Below are 20,401 nucleotides of genomic sequence, written 5' to 3' on the forward strand. Positions count from 1 at the left end.
AATGTAATAAATCAAAGAGATAAATTGACAAGCATACAGACAACCATAATCTAAAATAAATCGCAATCGAAATCAATTTATTTAATCAAGAGGTCTAAATTCATAGTTGAAGAGTGGGAGATTGTCACATTATCACAAATAATAATAATGAGAATATTAAAAGATGAAATTAATCTGAACCTAACAATTTTAAAACATTAAAATTTGTGGTCATGCTATGTGATATCTAAATAAGAGGTGGTGATTCACACATTTGTCACAGTCAAAACCCACACATGGAGCATTTTTCACAAGAACAATACACTGAGAAAATTGGCCAATCATCTAAAATTGACAAGTCACACTCACAAGAGCTCCAGAATTATATTCACCACTACTCCAACAAAAGGGCTCATCCATAAGAAGTTTCTACTGTTATATATTCAACATCTAGCATGCTCTTTCACTCTTATTACCTTCCAATCATGAAATTTATATTTTCAGACAATGACTATAACTTGAACATATGAAGAGGAGAGGTTGAACTGCAAAAATGCAAGGCAGAAAATGGTTTACCAGAAAAATTATGTGCCTTCCTCGTTTGGCTTCATTCTCAAGAGAATTGAGTAATCTAAAGGTCGTTAGACAACAAAGAGAGCTCACTATTGATTATCGAACTTTCCTTGTATGAACAAAGTAAGTCAGAGGATACATAAATCAACAAAACTTGGATTAGAGAATTACACATTTTGTTCACAAGTAGAGGGACTCTTACCAGTTGGTTAGTTTATAAGGTCCCTTTAAAGAAAAAAAATATGATACAAGCAAATGGGATGTTTTTCCCTCATCACCACCTTCTCACCAATGATGTCAACAACTGCACAACATAACTTCTGTTAGGATTATGTAACCGAAAGCAATTGACATGGATAACAAAACATCAAGAGTAAACAAGTAAAATGAGAATGCAAGTCAGGGAAGAAAATGAAAATGAATCATTTTTTAAGATTGTCATATCAATTGTATTCAGAGACGATGAACATTTTACCGAGAGTCGTTCAGCTGTGATTATCCAACTCATCATAGTATCTAGTTAAAGATAGAAATAACCGGTTTGCAAAGAAGCATTCATGACAAGGAATGGCATAAATAGGCACCTCAAATAGTTCAAATGGGTTGCCACGCCGATAGACATCACTCTTCTTGCTGTTGTCGACAGGAAAAACTTTATACAGTATTGCTCTCCATCCAATGAGCAAAACAGCCGTGCTTCCCATCGTCACTCCTATGAAGTTATATGGCGGAAGATGGCCAGATGTTGCTACCCGAACTAGTAGACCTAGCTGCAGTAGGCATACAAAGCAAAGTGATCTTTTGTGCTGATGGTAAGAACCAAGCTCTATCTATAATGCCCACACTTCAGATTCCATAGGACAAACGGGGTACAATGGTCACGATATCGTTATCTATAATGAGTTAAGAACGCGAAAGGCAACCCAAGATCACATGAACAACATAAATAAGAAAACACAAATTTGCTTGTGATGGCGGCCTTAGTTCAATGGTATTTTCATGTGAACAATTCAACTCTAGCCTTTAGTGGTAAAAATGAAGGAACCCATTATATTTCAGCAAACAAAGATTTAGTTCAAGTATTTGGGAGTGCTACTTTAGACAAAAGTTTTTCAATCAAAAACATTTTTGTAAAAAGTGTATAATGATAAATTAAATTGATGCTTGTTTCTATATTTTTAAAGGTGGCTTTTTCAGTGTTTACAATCTATCACTTGGCAAACCCAAAAGTTGTGGTGTTATTCAGATAAGAACTGAAGCTGGCCTTTCCAACAAGAATTCTAATTCGGGAGTAACCAAACTAAAACCAGTTCAACTTTGGAATTCAGAACTAAGATGCACTGAACAAACACAATTAAGGCAGATAAACTTACTGGAATTCCCAAAGCCCATGATTTGGAAGCGGCAATAACAGCCTTGGAATAACCATTCATCCCACGACCATCCTCTCCATAACCACCGAGAAAGTAAGCACTCAGAAACCAACCTATAATAATCCATTCATCAAGGGAAGGAAAAAACCAATGAAGATTGAACATCAAAATTTGGCATAGGAACAATCATACCAGCAATAAAAGGGTCAGCCGTGCGTACTGTCTCGAAATCAAAAACAGGGAAACCATGGGTGAATCTTCCAATTGAAGAGAACAAAAGCAAGGCCAATACATCTCCACCAGCCAGCAGAGCCACGCGGCTGAAGAACCACAGAACAATAAGCAAAATTCACAATAAATTTTATCAATCTAAGGAATCGTCAAAATTACCCCCATTTGCTCAAACGAGACGACGTATTGGGCTTATCGAACTGAATAACTCCTTCCAACGGAACACTCTCATCGCCGACGAAAACCGTTTGGTCAGTAGGAAAAGGAGGCGGACTTGGAGAGTTGGAAACAGCCTGTTTCGTCGAATCGACGGTTCCTTCGGCTTTGGAAAGTGTGATATTAAGAGGTTTCGCAGGATTTCTTCTAGGAATAAACTTAGAGCGCCGGAAAGGATTAGGGTTAGAGAATTTGAGAGAGGGAAGCGTGGTTAGGGAGAACTTTCTGGCCGGTAAGACGCCGGCCGGAGCTTGGCTCAGTGGCAACATTTTCCCTCTGCCTCGCCTTCACCGTCGCCAGTACTCTTGTGACTTCTATTATCCAAAAGATCACAAAAATTGACCGAGCCTTTCTATGTATTTTATGGACTCTTTAATGGACAAATTTTTTCCCGCAAAATTAATTATTTTTTATTGGTATTTTTTTTTAATTAATAACAAAATTAAGGTATTTATATAAATTAGTATTAAAAAAAAAAGAAAGTAATATGCGCTAATTTAATGGTGTTAGGACATAGTTCAGTCCGAATTCAATTTTATTCAAATAAAATAAAATAATTAAATTGAAATTACACCATAGATGGTGTGGATGGAGATGAAGAGTTCGATATTATCCCTCCACCTCACCATATTCATTTCCTTTTCATATAATTTCTTTTTAACGTTTTATGAACAAACAATATAAATAAATAAAAATTAATGGTAAAATACGAAATAATTTGGGTGGCCACACGATGAAAGTCCCATGTACCCATTTAAGAAATGATCCTGAATTTTCCATTTAAGAACTGAATTTTCCATTTAAGAACTGAATTTTCCATTGGTACGACGTCTTTTAAGAAGCCCAAAGCAAAACTACTGGTGTTTGTCCACTTGAAGCCCAAAGCAAAGCCGAAAGCAAAACTACTGGTGTTTATCTTCAAAGTGGCCTATGGAGAGTCCTGGCGGAGGAGGAGGAATGATGTTCCAATAGCAGAGAGTAGGAAGAGAAGGTGACGAAATGATGAGGGCATTGATACCCCTCAAGAAGAGCGGGCGAAAGAAACGAACACCAAAAAAGTTTCAGAAAACAGAAAATAAACATGGCTGACAAACTATTATGGAAGGTCTGCTGTTGCAGCACATACAAACATTTATAACTTCAAACATTCTTCTTCGGCCATCCTCTCAAACACTAGGCAAAGAAGAAGAAGAATTCACAAAACGATCGCTGCACTGGCTGCTGCCTCCTCCTCCTCCTCCTCCTCCTTCATGAGTCTTGTTGTTCTCTGTTCTTGGGCTGCTCCCTGTGCTGCTGTTTGAGAATGAACCAAATGCCGTCTTCTGGAGAACCCCGGTGGGGGACGACCCTAGCGATGGACTGTTGTTGTCCCACCCTTCTGTCATCAGGTTGAGTATCGACGAGCTCTTCAATTCCCCGCCGATGTTGTTTGTGCTATGAAGAACCTCTCCGAGGGGACCGCCCATGGAGCTCTCCCACGAGATGGGGATCCAATTTGCCTGCCTGTTGTTCGGTTCATCCATTACATTCCCCACTCCCAATCCCATTTGAAGAGGGTCCATCTCCTGCAACGACTTCAAGGGTGAAAGGGTGACTTTCTCGTTTGCTGGGGATGAAGTTGAGGATCTGAAATCCGATGTAGCCATTGGGATGGATATAGATAACTGAGTCCTGTCGGATTGCAAATCCAGATTCGAGTTAGACCAAGAAACTGAAGAGCTGTCAGATTGGTTCTTGGGCCAATTGTTGAAGAATTGACGAAGAGAATGTTGGGTTTCGGCTGCCTCTTGAGTACTACTGATGCCCTCTGACGGATTGTAACCTCTGTAGTTCATCAAAGAAGAGGCCTTTTGCGACTGATTCAGGAGGAAATTGGAAGAAACAAGCCCAAACTCGGATCTCGTAGATTCTTCAAAAGGGTTCTGCTGTTTCTGAACTGCAAACGGAAGATGCTTGGGTTGTTGTTTCATTTCAATCGAAGGAGACAGCACAGAAAAACCAGATGTGGTAGGTGTGTCATGCAACGCAATGCTACCGTTCTCTTTGTTTGTTATTAACATTCTGCAACACAAAAATGAGGCCTTTGCAGACTTAGAAATGAAAAATGTACCAAAATATCGAAAAAATCTAACAAATCTCTCCTCTTTCTCTTAAAATTGTTTCAATTCTAAATATCCAAGGAACGATTAAACATAAAGTATAAAAAAAAAAAACTGAAGACGGGGCACACAAAGGCCCTGGCTGATCATGAAAGCTACTGAAACCAAAATAGAATTTTCAATCAATGATTAAAGATTGGGGTTTGATTCGTTTAGTAATGGGGATCATGAACAGAACAGATTCTGGAACATTTGTGACGCAGAATGGAAAGGGGATAGTAACGGAGTTTTTACCTGTTGATTTGAGCAGTGGTGGAGGGAGGAGGGTGAGATTCAGCGCATTGGAGATTCTTGAAGTGTTGGTCAGCAAAGGAGAGGGTGTTGGAGGAAGCGTTGCTGGGAACCGCCGCAGCAGAAGCTGCAGAAGAAATCAGCTTAGTGGCGTTGGCGGCGGTGGTAATATTGGAAGCTCTGGCAACAGAGTGGGAGTGGCCAGCTTGGCTTTCCACAGGCTTTCTTGAACGATGGCGGCCTCTGTTCATATGCCGTTCACAGTACTTCTGATCGGCAACAGCGTCTCTAGAGCACCGCCATTTCTTTCCGTCGGTTCGACGACACCTTCCCGGTTCAGGATCACTATTATTCGAAAAACCCATATTGAAAGATCCCCATCCCACTAAAACAAACAAAAACATACAAAACATAAGCCTAAAAATTAAAAAGCCCAACTTTAACAAGATCCATTGAAATGAAAAGGGGATACTCACCGGCGCCGGGTCGGAGAAATCCAGCGGAATAGGCTGAGAAGCCAGCAGATTCGAGGGCCTTTCTGATGGGAATAAGCAAATTAGAAGGAACAGGGACATTAGCAGTAATGTATTTGTAGATCAAAGCCTGGTGTTCGAGCTCCATCCATTGGGATGGAGTGAACGGAGCTCTAACACCTATAAAACCACTGCCGTTCATGCTTCCGCCGTTCAAACCCCCATAATTGCAGCCTGTGGAAACATTGAATCAACACAACCCAAATATTTCATAAAACGAAACGAAGCGGAAATTGAAACATGTCAACAATACTTGGGGGTTGGGGGAGACAATATTCGTTGGTACACTGAGTTGATGTGTGGGGAAAATAGAAAAGGAAAATAAGGACCTTTCTGTTGTTAGTAACAGCACCCACCCCTTACTTACAACAAATTCCTTTTTCCTTAGACTCTGCTGTACTATAGAAGGTTTTTTTTTTTTTTTAAACGTCCATCAAACAGAAGACGAATTAGTGGGGGGAAAACAAATTAAAAGAAGGCAAACCCAAGAGATAAAAGAAAGTTTCGAACTTTTTAGGAGGAACTGAAAGAGAAGGGCTGGTCGGAGTGAAAGACCCAAAAAAACAGCGTGGGAATTGAGAGAGGAGTAAGAGATAGAAAGTACCTGCATTTCTTGGGGCGGAGGAATGGTAGAAATTGGGGGAAACACGGGAGAGAGAAGAGGTCTTGTCGGGAGGAAAAGGGTCTGTTTTGGGAGATGAAAAACAGAGCATTTGGTGAGGGTGTTGGTTGGAATCGGAGAGAAAGAACGGGGAATTAGATCTGAGCAAAGACGCCACCTGTCGGTGGGGAAAAAGCAATCCTTTAGTGGAAGAAGAAGAAGAGGACAAGTCATCATAAGTTTTGGGCAGTTTTGAGCTTCTCAAGTCTTCATCTTCCGCTGCAGCACCACTGCCAGATCGCTCCTGCTTCTGTAGAAATCCAACACCAGATTCGTACCATTTCTGCTTCGTTTCAGGATCTGAAGAAGCAAGAGAGGAGAACCCCGATGTGTCGTGTGATGAACCCACCACCACCACCCCATCTAAACCCACAACTCCAAAATCCATACCAAAAACAGAGGAAAACAAGGAGAGAAAAAAAAAAAGCCCCCAAATCTGCTAAACCTCTGAACACGGCGAACTGGACATTGATTCTATTGTTTGGCTACAAAAAGACAGCGACCTCATAAGCTTCAAGTTTGAAGGAGGCACATTTCAATACACTCCAGGGTTTTGAGCTTTAAAGAACTCACTACCACACTACCAGACCAGCCCGGGTTTTATTTTAGTTTTTAAGACAAGGGGATGATTTTTCTTTTCCTTTTATTTTTATTTTTATTTTTATTTGGAGAAAATAAACTAAAATAATTGGAGAGAGTGGGAAAGAGTGGGGAATGAGAGTACGACAAACATGATGAGCAATACTTCCTAAGTTTCTCAAACTACAATAAAGTCAGCCAAACAAAATGATAAAAGCGTTATTTCATGGGTATAACCAAATATTAATTTTCCTTTTATTTTGGTTTTAATCAATTTTTCCCTTACTCTTTTGGGCAACACAAACAATAAAACTCCTTAATTACTTTTACACCTAATCTACTCCCTGCTCCTTCACATCAACATTAATCATTAATTAATTATTAAATCCACTAATCATCCCTCATTATTCTACTCCTAAACAATATATATATATATATATATATATATATATATATATATATATTAAAATCAAAGTATGTAAATACTGAGACACTCAAATTTGATATATTAAAATTCTGTTTTTTATTATTCGGGAATTAATTGACGAAAGGGGTAGAAGCGTAATTTGGAGAGGAAGATAATAGGGGAAGGGAGAGGACAAGGGTAGAAGCGTAATTTGGAGGAGAAGAGAACAAAATCTGTCGTTATCCGAATACGAACAGAGTTGAAAATAAATAAATAAATAAAAATATGTTAAAATAATAAATTTGAATTTGAATAAAAAGAAAGATGGTTAAAAAGGGGTGCGGATGAGGTTGCCTTGCAAAGCCCGCTAGTGTAGTAAATGGCAACAAGTTTTTTATTTTTTTTATTTTTTTATTTTACATTTTTCTCTCTCTTCTCTAAATCTTCAAATGGGCTTACAACTGTGGTGGGCTGCATCAAACCACCACGTGACCTTCCTCCATGGTCCACACCCCTGGCCCTAATTCTCATTTTCCACTTTTACCCTCGTATCAATTCTCCTCTAACTACTCTTCCTTATAAGAACTTGTTCAATTTGGTCATTATGTTGGAAACATTAGTAATAAATATATATATTTTTTATAAGAACTATTCCAACGAAGAAGAGATTCGAACCTCTATTCTCTTTAAGCGATGTATTTAAATACTTAAAAAAGGTACAAAATTTTCACACCCATTTAGAATTTAATTGTGTTTTTTTTTACTGTTCTGAATTTCGAATTTGATATTGAGCTTTTGTGTTTACAGTGCATGTGGGAGAATATTTGGGTAAGCCGTGGTGGAGGTGGTGTGCCACTTGAAGAAGCTTCAAGATTGGGATTGCTTTCCTTGGCTTTGCTCCATTTCTTCCATTTTTTTAAACTTCCAATCACATGCTCTTTCTTCTTCTTTTATACACATACATTAAGAATGTTTTTGTTTTAAATTATTATTTTTTTAAAGTAATACTGCATCAATATTTGAGCTCCCAATATTTTATTGCCAACTTGGATTATTAGAAAAGTTAAATGAAAGTCCAAACATGCATATACAACTAAAATAATTGATATTTATTTGAAATCCCACCCTATGTCACACCCCATAACCAATAGTTGTATGACATGACATGACCCTACAAATAAGGGATAGGGAACTTTGATCCTTCATGTCACCCTAATGCCCAACTTTTGCATACTCGACCTACACTCTTCCACAGCACCCCCTAACTTGGCTCCCCTCATCTTCCTCGTTGTGCCCTATATATCCCTTTTGGGAGACAGCCCTCATTCTCTCAATGCCTCCAATTTATTATATTCCCTTGGTTTTACTGTAATAGAAGTTCATCAAATGTACGAAAAGTTCAATGACCGATGCCTCTAACTTTAAGGTAAGATTTGTCATAAGTTTCAAATTTTGAGGTATAGATCTCATGTTGATTGGAGAAAGTAGCGAAACATTCTCTATAAGGGTGTAGAAATTCATCTCTAACATACACATTTTTAAAGTCGGGAGGTTAATGGTCATACGTAACGAGTCAAAGCGCACAATATCTACTAGCGGTGGTCTTGTGCTGTTATAAATAGTATCAGGTCAAACATTGGAAGGTTGTTCTAACAAGAACGCTAGGTCTGACCTTAGATAGTTACAAATGGTATTAGAGCTAGACATCGAACGGTGTGTTAGTGATGACACTAGGTAGATCTGGTCTTGGACTGTTACAAATTAGATCAAATCCAGACATCAGGCGGTGTGCTAGTGAGAACACTAGGTTTGGGTATTGGGTTGTTGCAAATGGTATCAAAGCCAGACACCGGACAGTGTATTAGCGATGATGCTAGGTCTCCAAGAGGATGGATCGTGAGATTTCACATCGGGTTAGAGTGGGAAATAAAACATTACTCATTAAAGGTATGGAAACATCTCGCTAACAGACACGTTTTAAAAATCGTAGGGCTGATAAGAGGAAAAAGAAACATTACTTGTAAATACGTGAAACCTTTTTCTAAAATGCGCATTTTAAAAATGATAAGACGGAATGATAGAGTGAATGTTTATTGGTTGTTTTGGACCCAAAAATGCAAACACAAGAAAAACGCAAGAGTAATAGTAATAATAAAAGCAAAGGATATGGTTGCCACTCAATTTGCAGACAAGCCCCTCCTTTGCATTAACTCCGTAATTAAAATTGTGGTGGGCCCTTTTTTAATTGGCATCACCCATTGCTGCATGCTTTGTTTTTCATACATAACTATTATCTACCCTATGTCCATATATATAATATTCTATATTTCATTTACACTCCCTGCCTTAAATTCCACTGCTAACATGTTCCACTTTTCCACTGCTAATAAAAACAACGGAGCTGAATGTAATGTAATATAAGCACCCTTCCCTAAGGATATATTAAATACATATAAATGTAATATGTAAAATAAACAAACAAAATGGTTTATTGTATATGGAACAACAAAACAAAGGTAATACAAAAGAGAAAGCGATTGTATGGCATGGGGGAGCATGCTATTGTATTACCACCTATTTATTATTTATTTTTATTATTATTTGTATTCTACCTTCTTCAACGCCGCCTTCCCTCCGCTCCAAAATCAGCTCTCTTTCACTACGACGCTCCTACAAAGCGCGTGTATCACATTCTCTGCGAGCTGTTTCTTAGCTGGAGAAGACAGTGAAAGATCCCTCCGAAGAATATTTTCTATTAAAAAAAAAAAAAAAGAAGCAGTAAAAGTAAAGCAAGTAACCCACGTCAAACCCATCTCATCATTTCAAAATATTGGAATCCTCTCCACACTCGCATCCTCTCTCTCTCTCTCCAACTGTGACATTGACGTGTCAACAGCGGGTGTGGACTTTGATAGTGCCACGTGGGGGCCACGTCCCTTCATTTCCCTTGCAATTTTGTGAAATGACCAGAAGCTCCTCGTGAGATGGGAATGGAGGAAGCTCGTTTCCCTTTTACCGACAGGCATGGGCTGGGCCCCACGATTGATNCCCCCCCCCCCCCCCTCGGTACCAAAACGGGCCCATGCCCTAATATCACTCTATATATATATTTAAACGTAAAATTACAAATTTGGACTATAAACTTTTAAATTCTAATAATATATATAAAAAAACACGTTCGAAAATGAAAAGGTAAGGGTTATCCCGTTGGGGGATAGAAATGGGAGAAGGTAAAGGTTGTCGGATGAAATGTATATACATGCACAAATGTCGCCTCAGCTCAGTTAGCTCCACAACCCTCTTCTCGGCTCCCTGTAATTTCCCACTCCACTTTTTTCCAACCTGGACAAACTCTTTTGTCTTTTTCCCCCAATCCATTTCTTTTTTATTTTATTTTAAAATTTAGAATTATATGTAAATATTTAGATTAGAATAAGTAGAGGAAAGAAAGTAAATTTAGAGTTAGAAAGAAGGGTTTAGGTTATAGAGTAAAAGAGGAAAGGGAAAGGGAGAAGCAATAAAGAGAAGCACGTGAAAGGGTGGGAAATTCAAAGGTAGTTGAGAGGAGAGAGAAATAAGTAATAATAAGAATGTTTATGGTAAATACAAATATCCAATGCCAATGCCAATGCCAATGCCAAGGCCAAGGCGTTGCGTTGCCGCCAACCTACGGTCTGCGTCCCTACACGAACGCTACTCCTACTGCCTTAACCACAAAACCCAACACATTCAATACACACAAATCACAGACTACTTGGAAACCTGCCCTCTTACTTACCCTTCCAAAACCCATCTCTTTTTTAAATTAAAATATAGTAAAGAAGAGTTTTTAAGCAGCTTTTGGAATTATTAATTTAAGTGTGTTTTAGTTTGAAGGAGATGTGGGCATTTTGTTGCACACTCAAAGCAAAGCAATATAAACCTTTTGACTGAGATTCCAACACTGGACATGCATTGGGAATTACATTAATTATTACAAAAACCATTTCCCTAAGCCTTATCATGTCTTTTTCTTCCAATTTTATTTTATTATATAATCTTCTCCTCCTCCTCCTCCTCACATGCTCTCCGCATATTTTATTTTTCTTTAATCAATATTTAATCACAATTGACTGACGCCATTTCGTACTTTATTCAAATAAACCTAACCCTAAACATATGTTATACCATATAATCACTACATTTCAGCATAATTTAACTTTTCAAAAACATGTTCATGATTCCGTCTTTATACTTACTTTTAAATAAATGTGTCACAACACAATATTAATTTTGGAAAAGAAAAATTAAGGAGAAAGAAAGAGGGGAGAGTATGAGGGCAGGGCAGGGCAGGGCAGAGCAGGTTGTTTAATGTTTATAGGTATTTTTTGTGGGAGGGGGTGCCCCTTCGCAGAGTCCGAGAAGGAAAGGGCTACCCTCCAAGGTATTAATTTTTAGAGGCGGTCTGCTCTTTCTTCGCTTCTCAATGCGTTTTGCCCATCTAATCTAATCTCTTCTCTCTCTCTAGTGGAATGGAAGAACAGTAATTACGTACATAAGATTTCAAGTACTTTTATTTATTTTTATAATTCTTATGGAAATTAAATTCAATTATTGAAGCCACTTTTTTCCACACAGTTCGCCACTTTTTTCCACACAGTTCGGATATTTTCAAATTCATTCATTCATGCATCTGTGGTCTGTATTTTCTGTCTCTCCTTCTACCCCAAGAGATTAATGCTGCATTGGTAGTCATTAAGCAATTAAATATACGCTAATTAATTCCTTAATCTATTCTTACATTTATTAATCAAGGTATAATGAAGACGATTCTCCTCCACACTTCCAATAAATAGAGGTCTTTTAACGAACAACTCTATACTTTTTGGATTCATTATTTATTGTTTAGGGTTTAATAACGTAATAAATTAAACAAAATCGTTTCCACATAAACGCTAAACAATTAAATCTTCATGGGAGTAGGAGAGATTGGATTTGGGAAGGTCACATGGTGAGGGGGAGGGAGTAGGAGAGATTGGATTTGGGAAGGTCACATGGTGAGGGGGATTAATAAAATTACATAGGATAGTGATAGTGATAGGGTGAGTATTAATTTAATTAATGTTTGTATTAAAATAAAAGACTCGATAATCGAATATTAAATAATGAAATTAGAGTTCCCATAAAAGGCCTTGAGCTGCAACCCAACTCGCTTACCATGTGGGGACAATTTTGGGATTCGGGCTTGGACTTCGACTTGGACTTGCCTGCCTACCATTTTCAGCCAACTTCATACTTTGCAACATTTTTTTTTTTATCATTTGTTTTATTGAGAAATGAATCTATTGAATTCCCACTTTTTATTTATTCTCTACTCTCAAAATTTGTAGGTTTCAATATTTAATAACTTTCCTCCCTGATGCCAAAAATAAATTTCACGTTACTTATAATTTATAAATGAATATGTTTTAACCAATTGAGCGACAAGATACATGGGACACATAGAAGCCTTTCACATTTCATTTCTCTGATTCATTTATTTTGCAAAATTAGACAAGAAAAAAAAAATCATTTATCTAAGAAATCTCTCCTCACTTTTTTCTCCATTAGGTAGAATTGAGGTGGGAAATGAGTCCCATGCAAATTACATAGATATATTTATTAATAATATTGGTGTGTATATTATTATAGGGCTTTAATCCCCTACACGAGATAATTATTGATAGAAAATTGGCGATCATTAGATGCAACCAATTTATTGGACAAAAAGACCGAAAATACGTCTGAATGCCTATAGAAGTGCAAGAACGAGAGCGAGGGGCATGAATACCTAATATCCCAAACTTGAGACTGAAACTTAGGCAAAACCCTTATTGTGGTTCAGAGTATGCACGTACAGATTGATAACTTTTCCTTAAAGACAAGGTAGTTGGCCTAACAAACAATACAACCAAGTCTTTTATTAAAATTATAATTTTAATAATATTGTCTTGGTCATTTCTACCCACCTCTCACCCGTTATTTTTTTGTCGGAAACCTCTATAAAAGGGCATTGTCTAGAAAAAATTGAAGTGAACATTTATATCTTTTAATGGGCCCAGCACATAACTCCAACGGCCCAAGCTAATCCCCATCGATTGGCCAGTAGAATAAGCCTGTTAAGACAGAAAAGCCCAATAACTCTAAACCACAGCCCAATATGAAGGGGCTCTAGACTTTAAGGCGTTACATATAACTATTTATAAATCCAACCATCTCCAGGTACAAAAACATGTTTAATTTTCCTTAATTCTACTCATGTTCATCTCTTCCATGCGGAGAACGAATTTCTAAAATTTTATTCTTATTAGATAATCAATCCATCTAATATTCACTACAATTATACGAAAATAATTGAATTTGAAGTTGAATTTAGTTTAAAATCATGTGGGAGTTTGGGGTTAGAATTCCAATGTGCATGTAAAATTATGAAAATCTAATTAAAGGATTGTGTGAAAACAAATGCAATTTAGTTTCCCAGTTTTTTAATGATGTGTTTACATGAACTGGATGATCGCAGCGGCGTCTGTAAGATGAGCTGATAAAGAAAAGAACTGTCCTACTGGAATATGGTGGTGTGCGTAACCCTAACCTCAGGAGCATTTCCACTACCAAGTTAGGGCTTTAAACACCTCCATTATCTTTATAGGAGTTGCAGAGATACACAAAGCAGTTACATGAACATGCGCTGAGACTTCAAGAAGTACAACTCCGTCACGTTAAGATTATAAGTTCTGCAACAATGAAATCCCAATACGCTGTGCTCTAACGCCTCCAAATCATAAATCAGATTCATAAACAATTTATCTATAATGATACAAAATCAATCAGTCCAATTAATCAAACAAGAACTGAATCAAAGGAGTAAAAGAAGGTTTTCGAAATACAGAGAAGACCAGAAAAAGAGTTCATAAAACGATACAAAAATACTAAAATAACGTAGTAGATTGAGAAAGGCAAGTTGCTCATATTCTATGGGTGTAAGGTGTCTGTCATGCCATGGCAATAGCATTCAGAACGAGGAATTTTTTATAATCATCGCAACCAAACCAGATCGAACAAGCTCATCAAAACATTTTACTAATCAAAATGATTCTACAAAATCGTAGAAGAATTTAAAAAAAAAAAACGTCAGAATTCGAAAGACAGAACGAAGAAGGAAGCAAATAGATCTATATCATCTACGAAATTATATCATAAACCCGCTTCTAAATTGAAAGAACCAGGCGAAAACATCAAAGTAGACTTCTAATTTGATCAGAATAAAGAAAGAATCATAGCAGCTAAGAAGAGAGTTGCAAATGCTGAAGGCGTTGAGCGTGGGAAGGGCACTGTAATTCACAGGTTTATATTCAACGGCGCAATTTATAGAGAAAACAAGGTCTTATGAACCCTAACTCTTGGGCGTAACAATATCTCGAAACCCTAGCCGCACCAAAGATGGCTTTTCGACGAAATCTCGACGTCCAACAAGCCAGTCTGAAATGGTTGGGCTACATTTACAACATTGGGCCGGGCCCAATATTTTTTAAATTCGACCAAATGGATAGAGAAGAAGATTACAAATATAAGCCCAATTCAATCAAATGGGCCGGGCCCAATGTTTTCTAAAAATGCTTTGGGCTAAACCTAAGCCCAATTTGAGTAGGGGTAACATTTAGCTGGTTGTTTATTTAATTATTACATTGTTCCTGTATTCAACTTCAAAAATATTGTTTAATGCAAATTTAATTAAATAAAATGCATTTCAAATTAAAAAAGAGAGTGGTTGCAACGACTTTGATACATTCCATCTGACAAAGAAAAGCATAAAAACTAGAACCATATTTTCCCCTAAAAAATAAAGTGATTCAATTAGCTTTAATCAGCTTCAAATAAATCACCCAAACACAAAGGTAACCAATCAGCGAGTGATACGTAGACCATTACATGGCATGAATTGTGAGGTTCACTTCCTTCGGTCAACCGAACACTCGTGGCAATTGCTAACCTCTTCCCTGCTTTCTTTTTATCCGCCCCTTTTTGGCTTTTCATTCCCGGTTCAACACCTCCAATCTGCACCGTCCACGTGGACCTGCAAAAAAGGGGTCGGCAGCCCCCTCTCTTGAATTATGGACATTGCTTTTTAGATTTAAAATATGTTGACTTTATATTTTTAATAAATCTTAGAATTTAATCCTTCAAAATTATTTTTATCTAAATTAATTAAATAATAATATAATTTATACAAAATGTTAATCGAGAATATGTTTTTAAAAAATACAATGAGTAAAATTAAATATTTATAGTCAAGCTTTAATTAATTGGTTAATATGGGTTTTCTTTTCGGGTATGATTGATCAATTATATGAATGTCACAATGGTTAGAAATGTAGTATATTGTGCAGAGGCACATGCATGGTTGAAAGGGTAATGTATCAATATCAACTACAATATATCCTCTCTAAATTAAAGTATATAGATTATGATAAAAGGGAGAAAGATTTTGTAATCTTGATTTTACATCTTTTTAAACAATAATTTAAGATTTAGTGAATGATGAATGTGCAGAAAGTTTTTTGGATTATGAATTTGTTTTTATGTATGGAGATATATTTTTGACGTTGAAATACACTATAATAATATATGTGGAGTTTCTTTAGTGTATATATTATTGAATTCGTTGTAACAGGACGAGTATATTCTCATAGTTTGTTATAAAGCTACCATGCATTATAGTACACGTGAATTATAATAGCTTAAAAAAGTTGAACGAAAATAAATTAAAGCTCGTGAAGATGTGTATCAATCTTTTCTTCTATATTTTAGGTAGGGGGTATGCATTGAGTTGGTCGAATTAGAGAAATTTCTTAGACCAACCCAGAAACTCGGGTTGGTCAATCTATATATTCTTAGTTTGGCTCGAGGTGGATCGTAGTATGGACAAGGTCCTCTTTGTTATTTTACAAAATTGAAGGAAAAAAAGATAGAATAAAAAGTAAATCTCCTTTGAATCTATTTTTGTTACCTACATAAAAAAGGCAAATAAAAGGGGAAATTTTCATCCAGTGATGGACCACACCACACCACACCAGCTCCTTCGCCGAAAGAGACAGAAGTTCGTTCTATCTCATTTGTTTTTTTTTTTCTATCGATTTATTAAAACTCTAAAACATAGTGAGTAGAAAATTATTTTGAAATTTTTTCTATATGTGATTTTATTACCGTTAGTAATTATTCTTTATATAAAAAATCAAATTATTCCTATAAATATCTCAATAATAAAATATAACTATATTTTATATGTATGTATTTGCTCCTATGAAAATTTTATAAATATTTATTAGTCAACCTAAAATTGTTTCAATTAGCTATTATTTTAGATTCAAATAAAACTTTAAATAGAGATAATATTATTTTAATTAAAATTTTGCATTGACACATTACTTAGTAATGCATTTTAATTAGTATGAAATGAGTATTTGATTATATGATAAACAATTCCTAATTTAATTCTCAGTCTTCTTAATAAACAATTTTTTTTTATTCTTAATTCAAACAACTTCTAGCATCATTTTTGTTCCAATTCTTAGCGAGTAAATTTGTTGTTCGAATTTTTTATTTCTAACTAACAGACAGAAATTTACAGACTTTTTAAATATTTTTCTAATAAGTTGTAAATTGTAATACTTAAAGAACTACAAAAGGACTGGCACCAAACAAGCAACTTGCTAATTATTTAATTTTTGAAAAAGGGTTCAGTTCATTGATGTCAGAGAGTTTTTAACGTAAAAAGGTTTGGTTTTTTGTTATTATTATATATATTTATAAAAAAAAAAAAGTGGTCAAAATAGAATTTTTATTGAGATGCATTTTGCAGGCAAGAGCATGGGTTTCAGTGATTCATGTGCACGCATCGCCCAAAAGATACCTCCAACAACATTTCAAAATCCCTTCCTTTTTATTTACTTTTTATACTTTTTGTATCAAAGAATTATTGGTTTTTGATAATATTTAATAATACTATGAACCCTCCTAATTGGTCAAGAACATCCTTATATGTTGTTCTCTGTCAATTTATGAAGAAAATTAGTCAATTAGAAAGAATAAAATGTATTGACAAACGGAATCAGCGGTTAAAAACACCATTAAATAATCTTCTTAATTTACCAAGCTACCTTTGTTTCGGAGACCAAAGTAAAATTGAAGAAAAAGAAAACAATTTATTTTTAATATTTTTCAAGGGAGCTGCCTTTATTCAAAGAAAGAAAAAGAGCATTAATATTTTCTTCACTTCCAATGCGTATGATACAAGGCGTTTTGGGCTGTAGTAATTTTTTTTTTTTTATACTTTTTCCTTTTTAACTTTTACGTAAGCTTCTTTGACGGTTATTGCATGACGGCAAAGATCCGGCAAAGATCCGAAAGTCTGGCCCGAAGACCCACGGACTCCATCCACAACCAATCATTTTCTCTCAGAACCATATGGCGGCGGCTGAGAATCCGGCCGAGCTGATCCTTCAATTCCCGGTTCTGGATCATCAACCGGTTCACCTCATTAGTCAGATCTTCCAAATGCCTCTTTTTCCTACACCGTGACCGCCGGGCTGACTCCCGATTTGATATCATCCGACGCAGCTTCCTCTCGTCGTCATTGGTTGAACAAGCTGCCGAGGTCGGCATCGAACCCTGTGAATCGGAACCGGAACTTGGAGGCCCGTCGTTGACTAGAAAGAGTGACAAAAGCTCTTGGATTTCAGTGGCAGTGAACTCCTCATGATTCTCAGGTACCTCGCCTTGAAACCCAACTTCTTCCTCCATATTCAGGATTGACATGTAAACGAAACTAAACTGTGAGAGAGAGAACAAAGGGGATGAAGGAAGAGGAAGTGTTGGGTATTTATGGAAGAAATGGGAGAGACACATGGGACCCAATAAGGCATGAACCTTGGAGGAGTGAGCTAAACCTGCCCACGAAAGAAAAAAAAAACAACTTTTATTGTAAAATAACACGTGATTTGTTTCATGAGAAAAATGTATGTTAATTTTGTGATTTCTTTCAAGTTTTCTTTTTTCTTTTTAATAATACATCCCCCCTTATATATATATATATAAGAGAAAATTAAAGAAGAATGAGGAAACAATAAAATCAATTAATACAAACCCAACAAACTTACGTTGTTTTCTTTAGACAGTTTTGTTTCCCCTATGATGATACCAGGTATCATGAAGATTTGTTTCCTACGAATGGACATATCACTAATTTCAGTTCTTTTGGATTATTATTTCTTTATGAACATATATATTCAAGAAACTAACTAATTTTTTAAAAAAAATTATTACAGACGTGAAGAACAGTATTAATTTGGCAACACAAACCCTATAACTCAAACCATTTATATGAACAGAGCTAAGAGTAGTTTCGGAAACAAAATTAGAAAGGTGCTTTAAGGAACATCGGGCAGACAACAGAAGCATTACCAATGCTCTTCTACTACTACTCCTATTCATTTTTAGCTATGCCATTAGCACTTAAAAGTTATGCAAAGACCCACATAATAAAAGACATGGTAATGTGGCAAACTATGCTTCCTGCTACATAATAGCAGTAGTTTTCTCAGACAAAAAAAAAAAAAGAAAAGAAAAGAAAATTTATCTTTTATGGGGAGTTGTGCAGCGGTGGCAAGGTGCTGAACCAGAAATGTTGCTTTAAACTTTTAGACGGGCAGGAGAGAGAGAGAGAGAGAGAGAGAGAGAAGAAAGTAGTTGGGGAATATGAGATTGTGGTTTAGCTTAGTCATGAAGAGTCAAGCAAAAAACGACAGGGCGGGATGGAGAAGTCATGAAGGTTAAAAAGTTGAAGGGAGAATGGCATGGTGTATGGTTGAGCTCATGCCTTTGCTGCAACACAGTGTAAGCCAACGGATGAACAGTTGGATGAATGAATAAAAAAATTAGCCTAAAAAAGGAAAGACAATACCCCAAGCTTCATCAGCATGGTTTTGGAATACTATGGGCAACACCCATTGTACAAAAGTGCAGACCATAGTCCTTTTTCTTTTTCTTTTTCTTTTTACCTTTGCGTTTAAGGGTTTGTTCTTTTTCTTGTTCTGATTTTCACCCCGCTCTCATTAACCAGTACCCACAAGTTTGTCTAATGAGAGACTTGAAGAATTATATTATAGCTTCAAATCTAAAGAAGGCTAACCTATTTACTTGATCCCGCCAGTGTGGAGACCAACAAGGTGTATTTTGCCTACAAAGGATGGGAGGGAAGTCAAAGGATTTCAAACTGAGTTCATAACATGTTAAAAAGTCTGTCTAACATTTTGATTTCAACCTGAGTTCAACAATGTCTGTCTAACATTTTAGTGATATATTTACTCGAGATACACGAGCACCACATACTAGACATTGGCTATGGTTATAACCCTAGAACACATATATCCAGCCTACGAGAGCTAATTATATACTAAAAAGTATGTTCTTTAATCCTATTTATTAGATCGAAGAGGGCAGCTTTTTTAACCCAACCATGAAAAGCACAGTTGGGGTTTCACTTGATCCGGAGCTTCGCCCATAGTTCAAGACATGGCATGCACAACACCAAATCTCAAGTAGAGAAGATTCCATAATAAATTTACAGCAAATGTTCCTACGGTTGTCTTTCCTAATTAACAATTAGTTTTAGCCTTTAGCATAAGCGAAGGGGTCAGGTTTACCGGTAATGGAGGCTAACATGCAAGTTCTGCACCTCTCCCCTATAAATTGAACTTTTTACCTGTACGAAGTGAAGAAAATTAACATGGTATTACAACTTAGAAGCCAATGTTTTACACTGCATTTTTACCTTAACTAGACGCCCATGCCGCCAGGAACTTGAGATGTCGTCATCAGGTACCCCTTTGCAAGTTACTTTTGTAACCCCAATGTAATACTGCCAAATCTGCTTACTTTTAACGCGTATCTCAATGCAAATACAACTTTTTATTGCACAAGTATTTCCAATCTTAGATGCGACAGAAAAGTGGGTAAGATACTCACTAAAGCGCTGTTCATACTTGGAATCTATGAATAGCTTTGTTAAGCATAGATTGCTCATGCGTTAGAGGCTCAAGCCAGAAAATAAAGATAGGACCTTCAAGAATATGGCAACTCAAGCCTCCGTGTCCATAACAAGCTCTAAAAACTTGCTAATTAAGTATATTAATCTTGATCAAACTAAAGCTATAAGATTAGAAACGAATGAGAATGAACACAAGTTCCAAGAAGGGAAAGAGTAATAAAATTTTGAAAATAGTTGAGACTTCAAAGCCGGGAAGGGAAGCGTGTTAAGTCTGTAAAAATCTAACAATTAAAACAAAAAAAATTCCAGGAAATGAAAGATCATTTTATACACAAGATGATAGTTGTCCAGCCCCCCATTGGTAAAAGATATAAATACAAATTACAGAATAACTCCA

The 20,401-nt window shown here is 36.4% G+C and overlaps 3 protein-coding genes and 1 non-coding gene across 6 annotated transcripts; all 4 read right to left on the bottom strand.

Annotated features, from left to right (window-relative positions):
• Nucleotides 1-620: 620 nt before the first annotated feature.
• Nucleotides 621-2,735, bottom strand: LOC111804800. The gene is made up of 5 exons (XM_023689592.1): nucleotides 2,316-2,735; nucleotides 2,118-2,245; nucleotides 1,926-2,038; nucleotides 1,137-1,322; nucleotides 621-856 (listed from the first exon to the last, which is right to left on the bottom strand). The coding sequence occupies exons 1-5, from the start codon at nucleotides 2,639-2,641 to the stop codon at nucleotides 827-829; spliced, it is 783 nt and encodes a 260-aa protein (XP_023545360.1). The 5' UTR covers nucleotides 2,642-2,735; the 3' UTR covers nucleotides 621-826.
• Nucleotides 2,736-3,367: 632 nt separating this feature from the next.
• Nucleotides 3,368-6,553, bottom strand: LOC111806015 (growth-regulating factor 1-like). The gene is made up of 4 exons (XM_023691334.1): nucleotides 5,900-6,553; nucleotides 5,239-5,469; nucleotides 4,766-5,147; nucleotides 3,368-4,433 (listed from the first exon to the last, which is right to left on the bottom strand). The coding sequence occupies exons 1-4, from the start codon at nucleotides 6,342-6,344 to the stop codon at nucleotides 3,539-3,541; spliced, it is 1,953 nt and encodes a 650-aa protein (XP_023547102.1). The 5' UTR covers nucleotides 6,345-6,553; the 3' UTR covers nucleotides 3,368-3,538.
• Nucleotides 6,554-13,918: 7,365 nt separating this feature from the next.
• Nucleotides 13,919-14,007, bottom strand: LOC111806236. Its single transcript, XR_002816786.1, has one exon. It is a non-coding gene; the product is annotated as a small nucleolar RNA snoR8a (small nucleolar RNA).
• A 3,165-nt stretch (nucleotides 14,008-17,172) lies between these two features.
• LOC111805379 (bZIP transcription factor 2-like) lies at nucleotides 17,173-20,205 on the bottom strand. 3 transcript variants are annotated; one of them, XM_023690445.1, is made up of 5 exons: nucleotides 19,789-20,205; nucleotides 19,661-19,719; nucleotides 19,147-19,194; nucleotides 18,116-18,179; nucleotides 17,815-17,905 (listed from the first exon to the last, which is right to left on the bottom strand). In XM_023690445.1, the coding sequence occupies exons 1-5, from the start codon at nucleotides 20,038-20,040 to the stop codon at nucleotides 17,900-17,902; spliced, it is 429 nt and encodes a 142-aa protein (XP_023546213.1). In that variant the 5' UTR covers nucleotides 20,041-20,205; the 3' UTR covers nucleotides 17,815-17,899. The 3 variants fall into 3 exon arrangements, with proteins under 3 accessions (XP_023546211.1, XP_023546212.1, XP_023546213.1); XM_023690443.1 differs by lacking the exons at nucleotides 18,116-18,179; nucleotides 19,147-19,194 and having other exon boundaries at nucleotides 17,173-17,905; XM_023690444.1 differs by lacking the exons at nucleotides 18,116-18,179; nucleotides 19,661-19,719; nucleotides 19,789-20,205 and having other exon boundaries at nucleotides 17,173-17,905; nucleotides 19,147-19,651.
• Between the last annotated feature and the right edge of the window lie 196 nt (nucleotides 20,206-20,401).

This window comes from Cucurbita pepo, chromosome LG11 (genome assembly GCF_002806865.2).
Source record: "Cucurbita pepo subsp. pepo cultivar mu-cu-16 chromosome LG11, ASM280686v2, whole genome shotgun sequence".
Classification (NCBI taxonomy): Eukaryota; Viridiplantae; Streptophyta; class Magnoliopsida; order Cucurbitales; family Cucurbitaceae; genus Cucurbita; species Cucurbita pepo.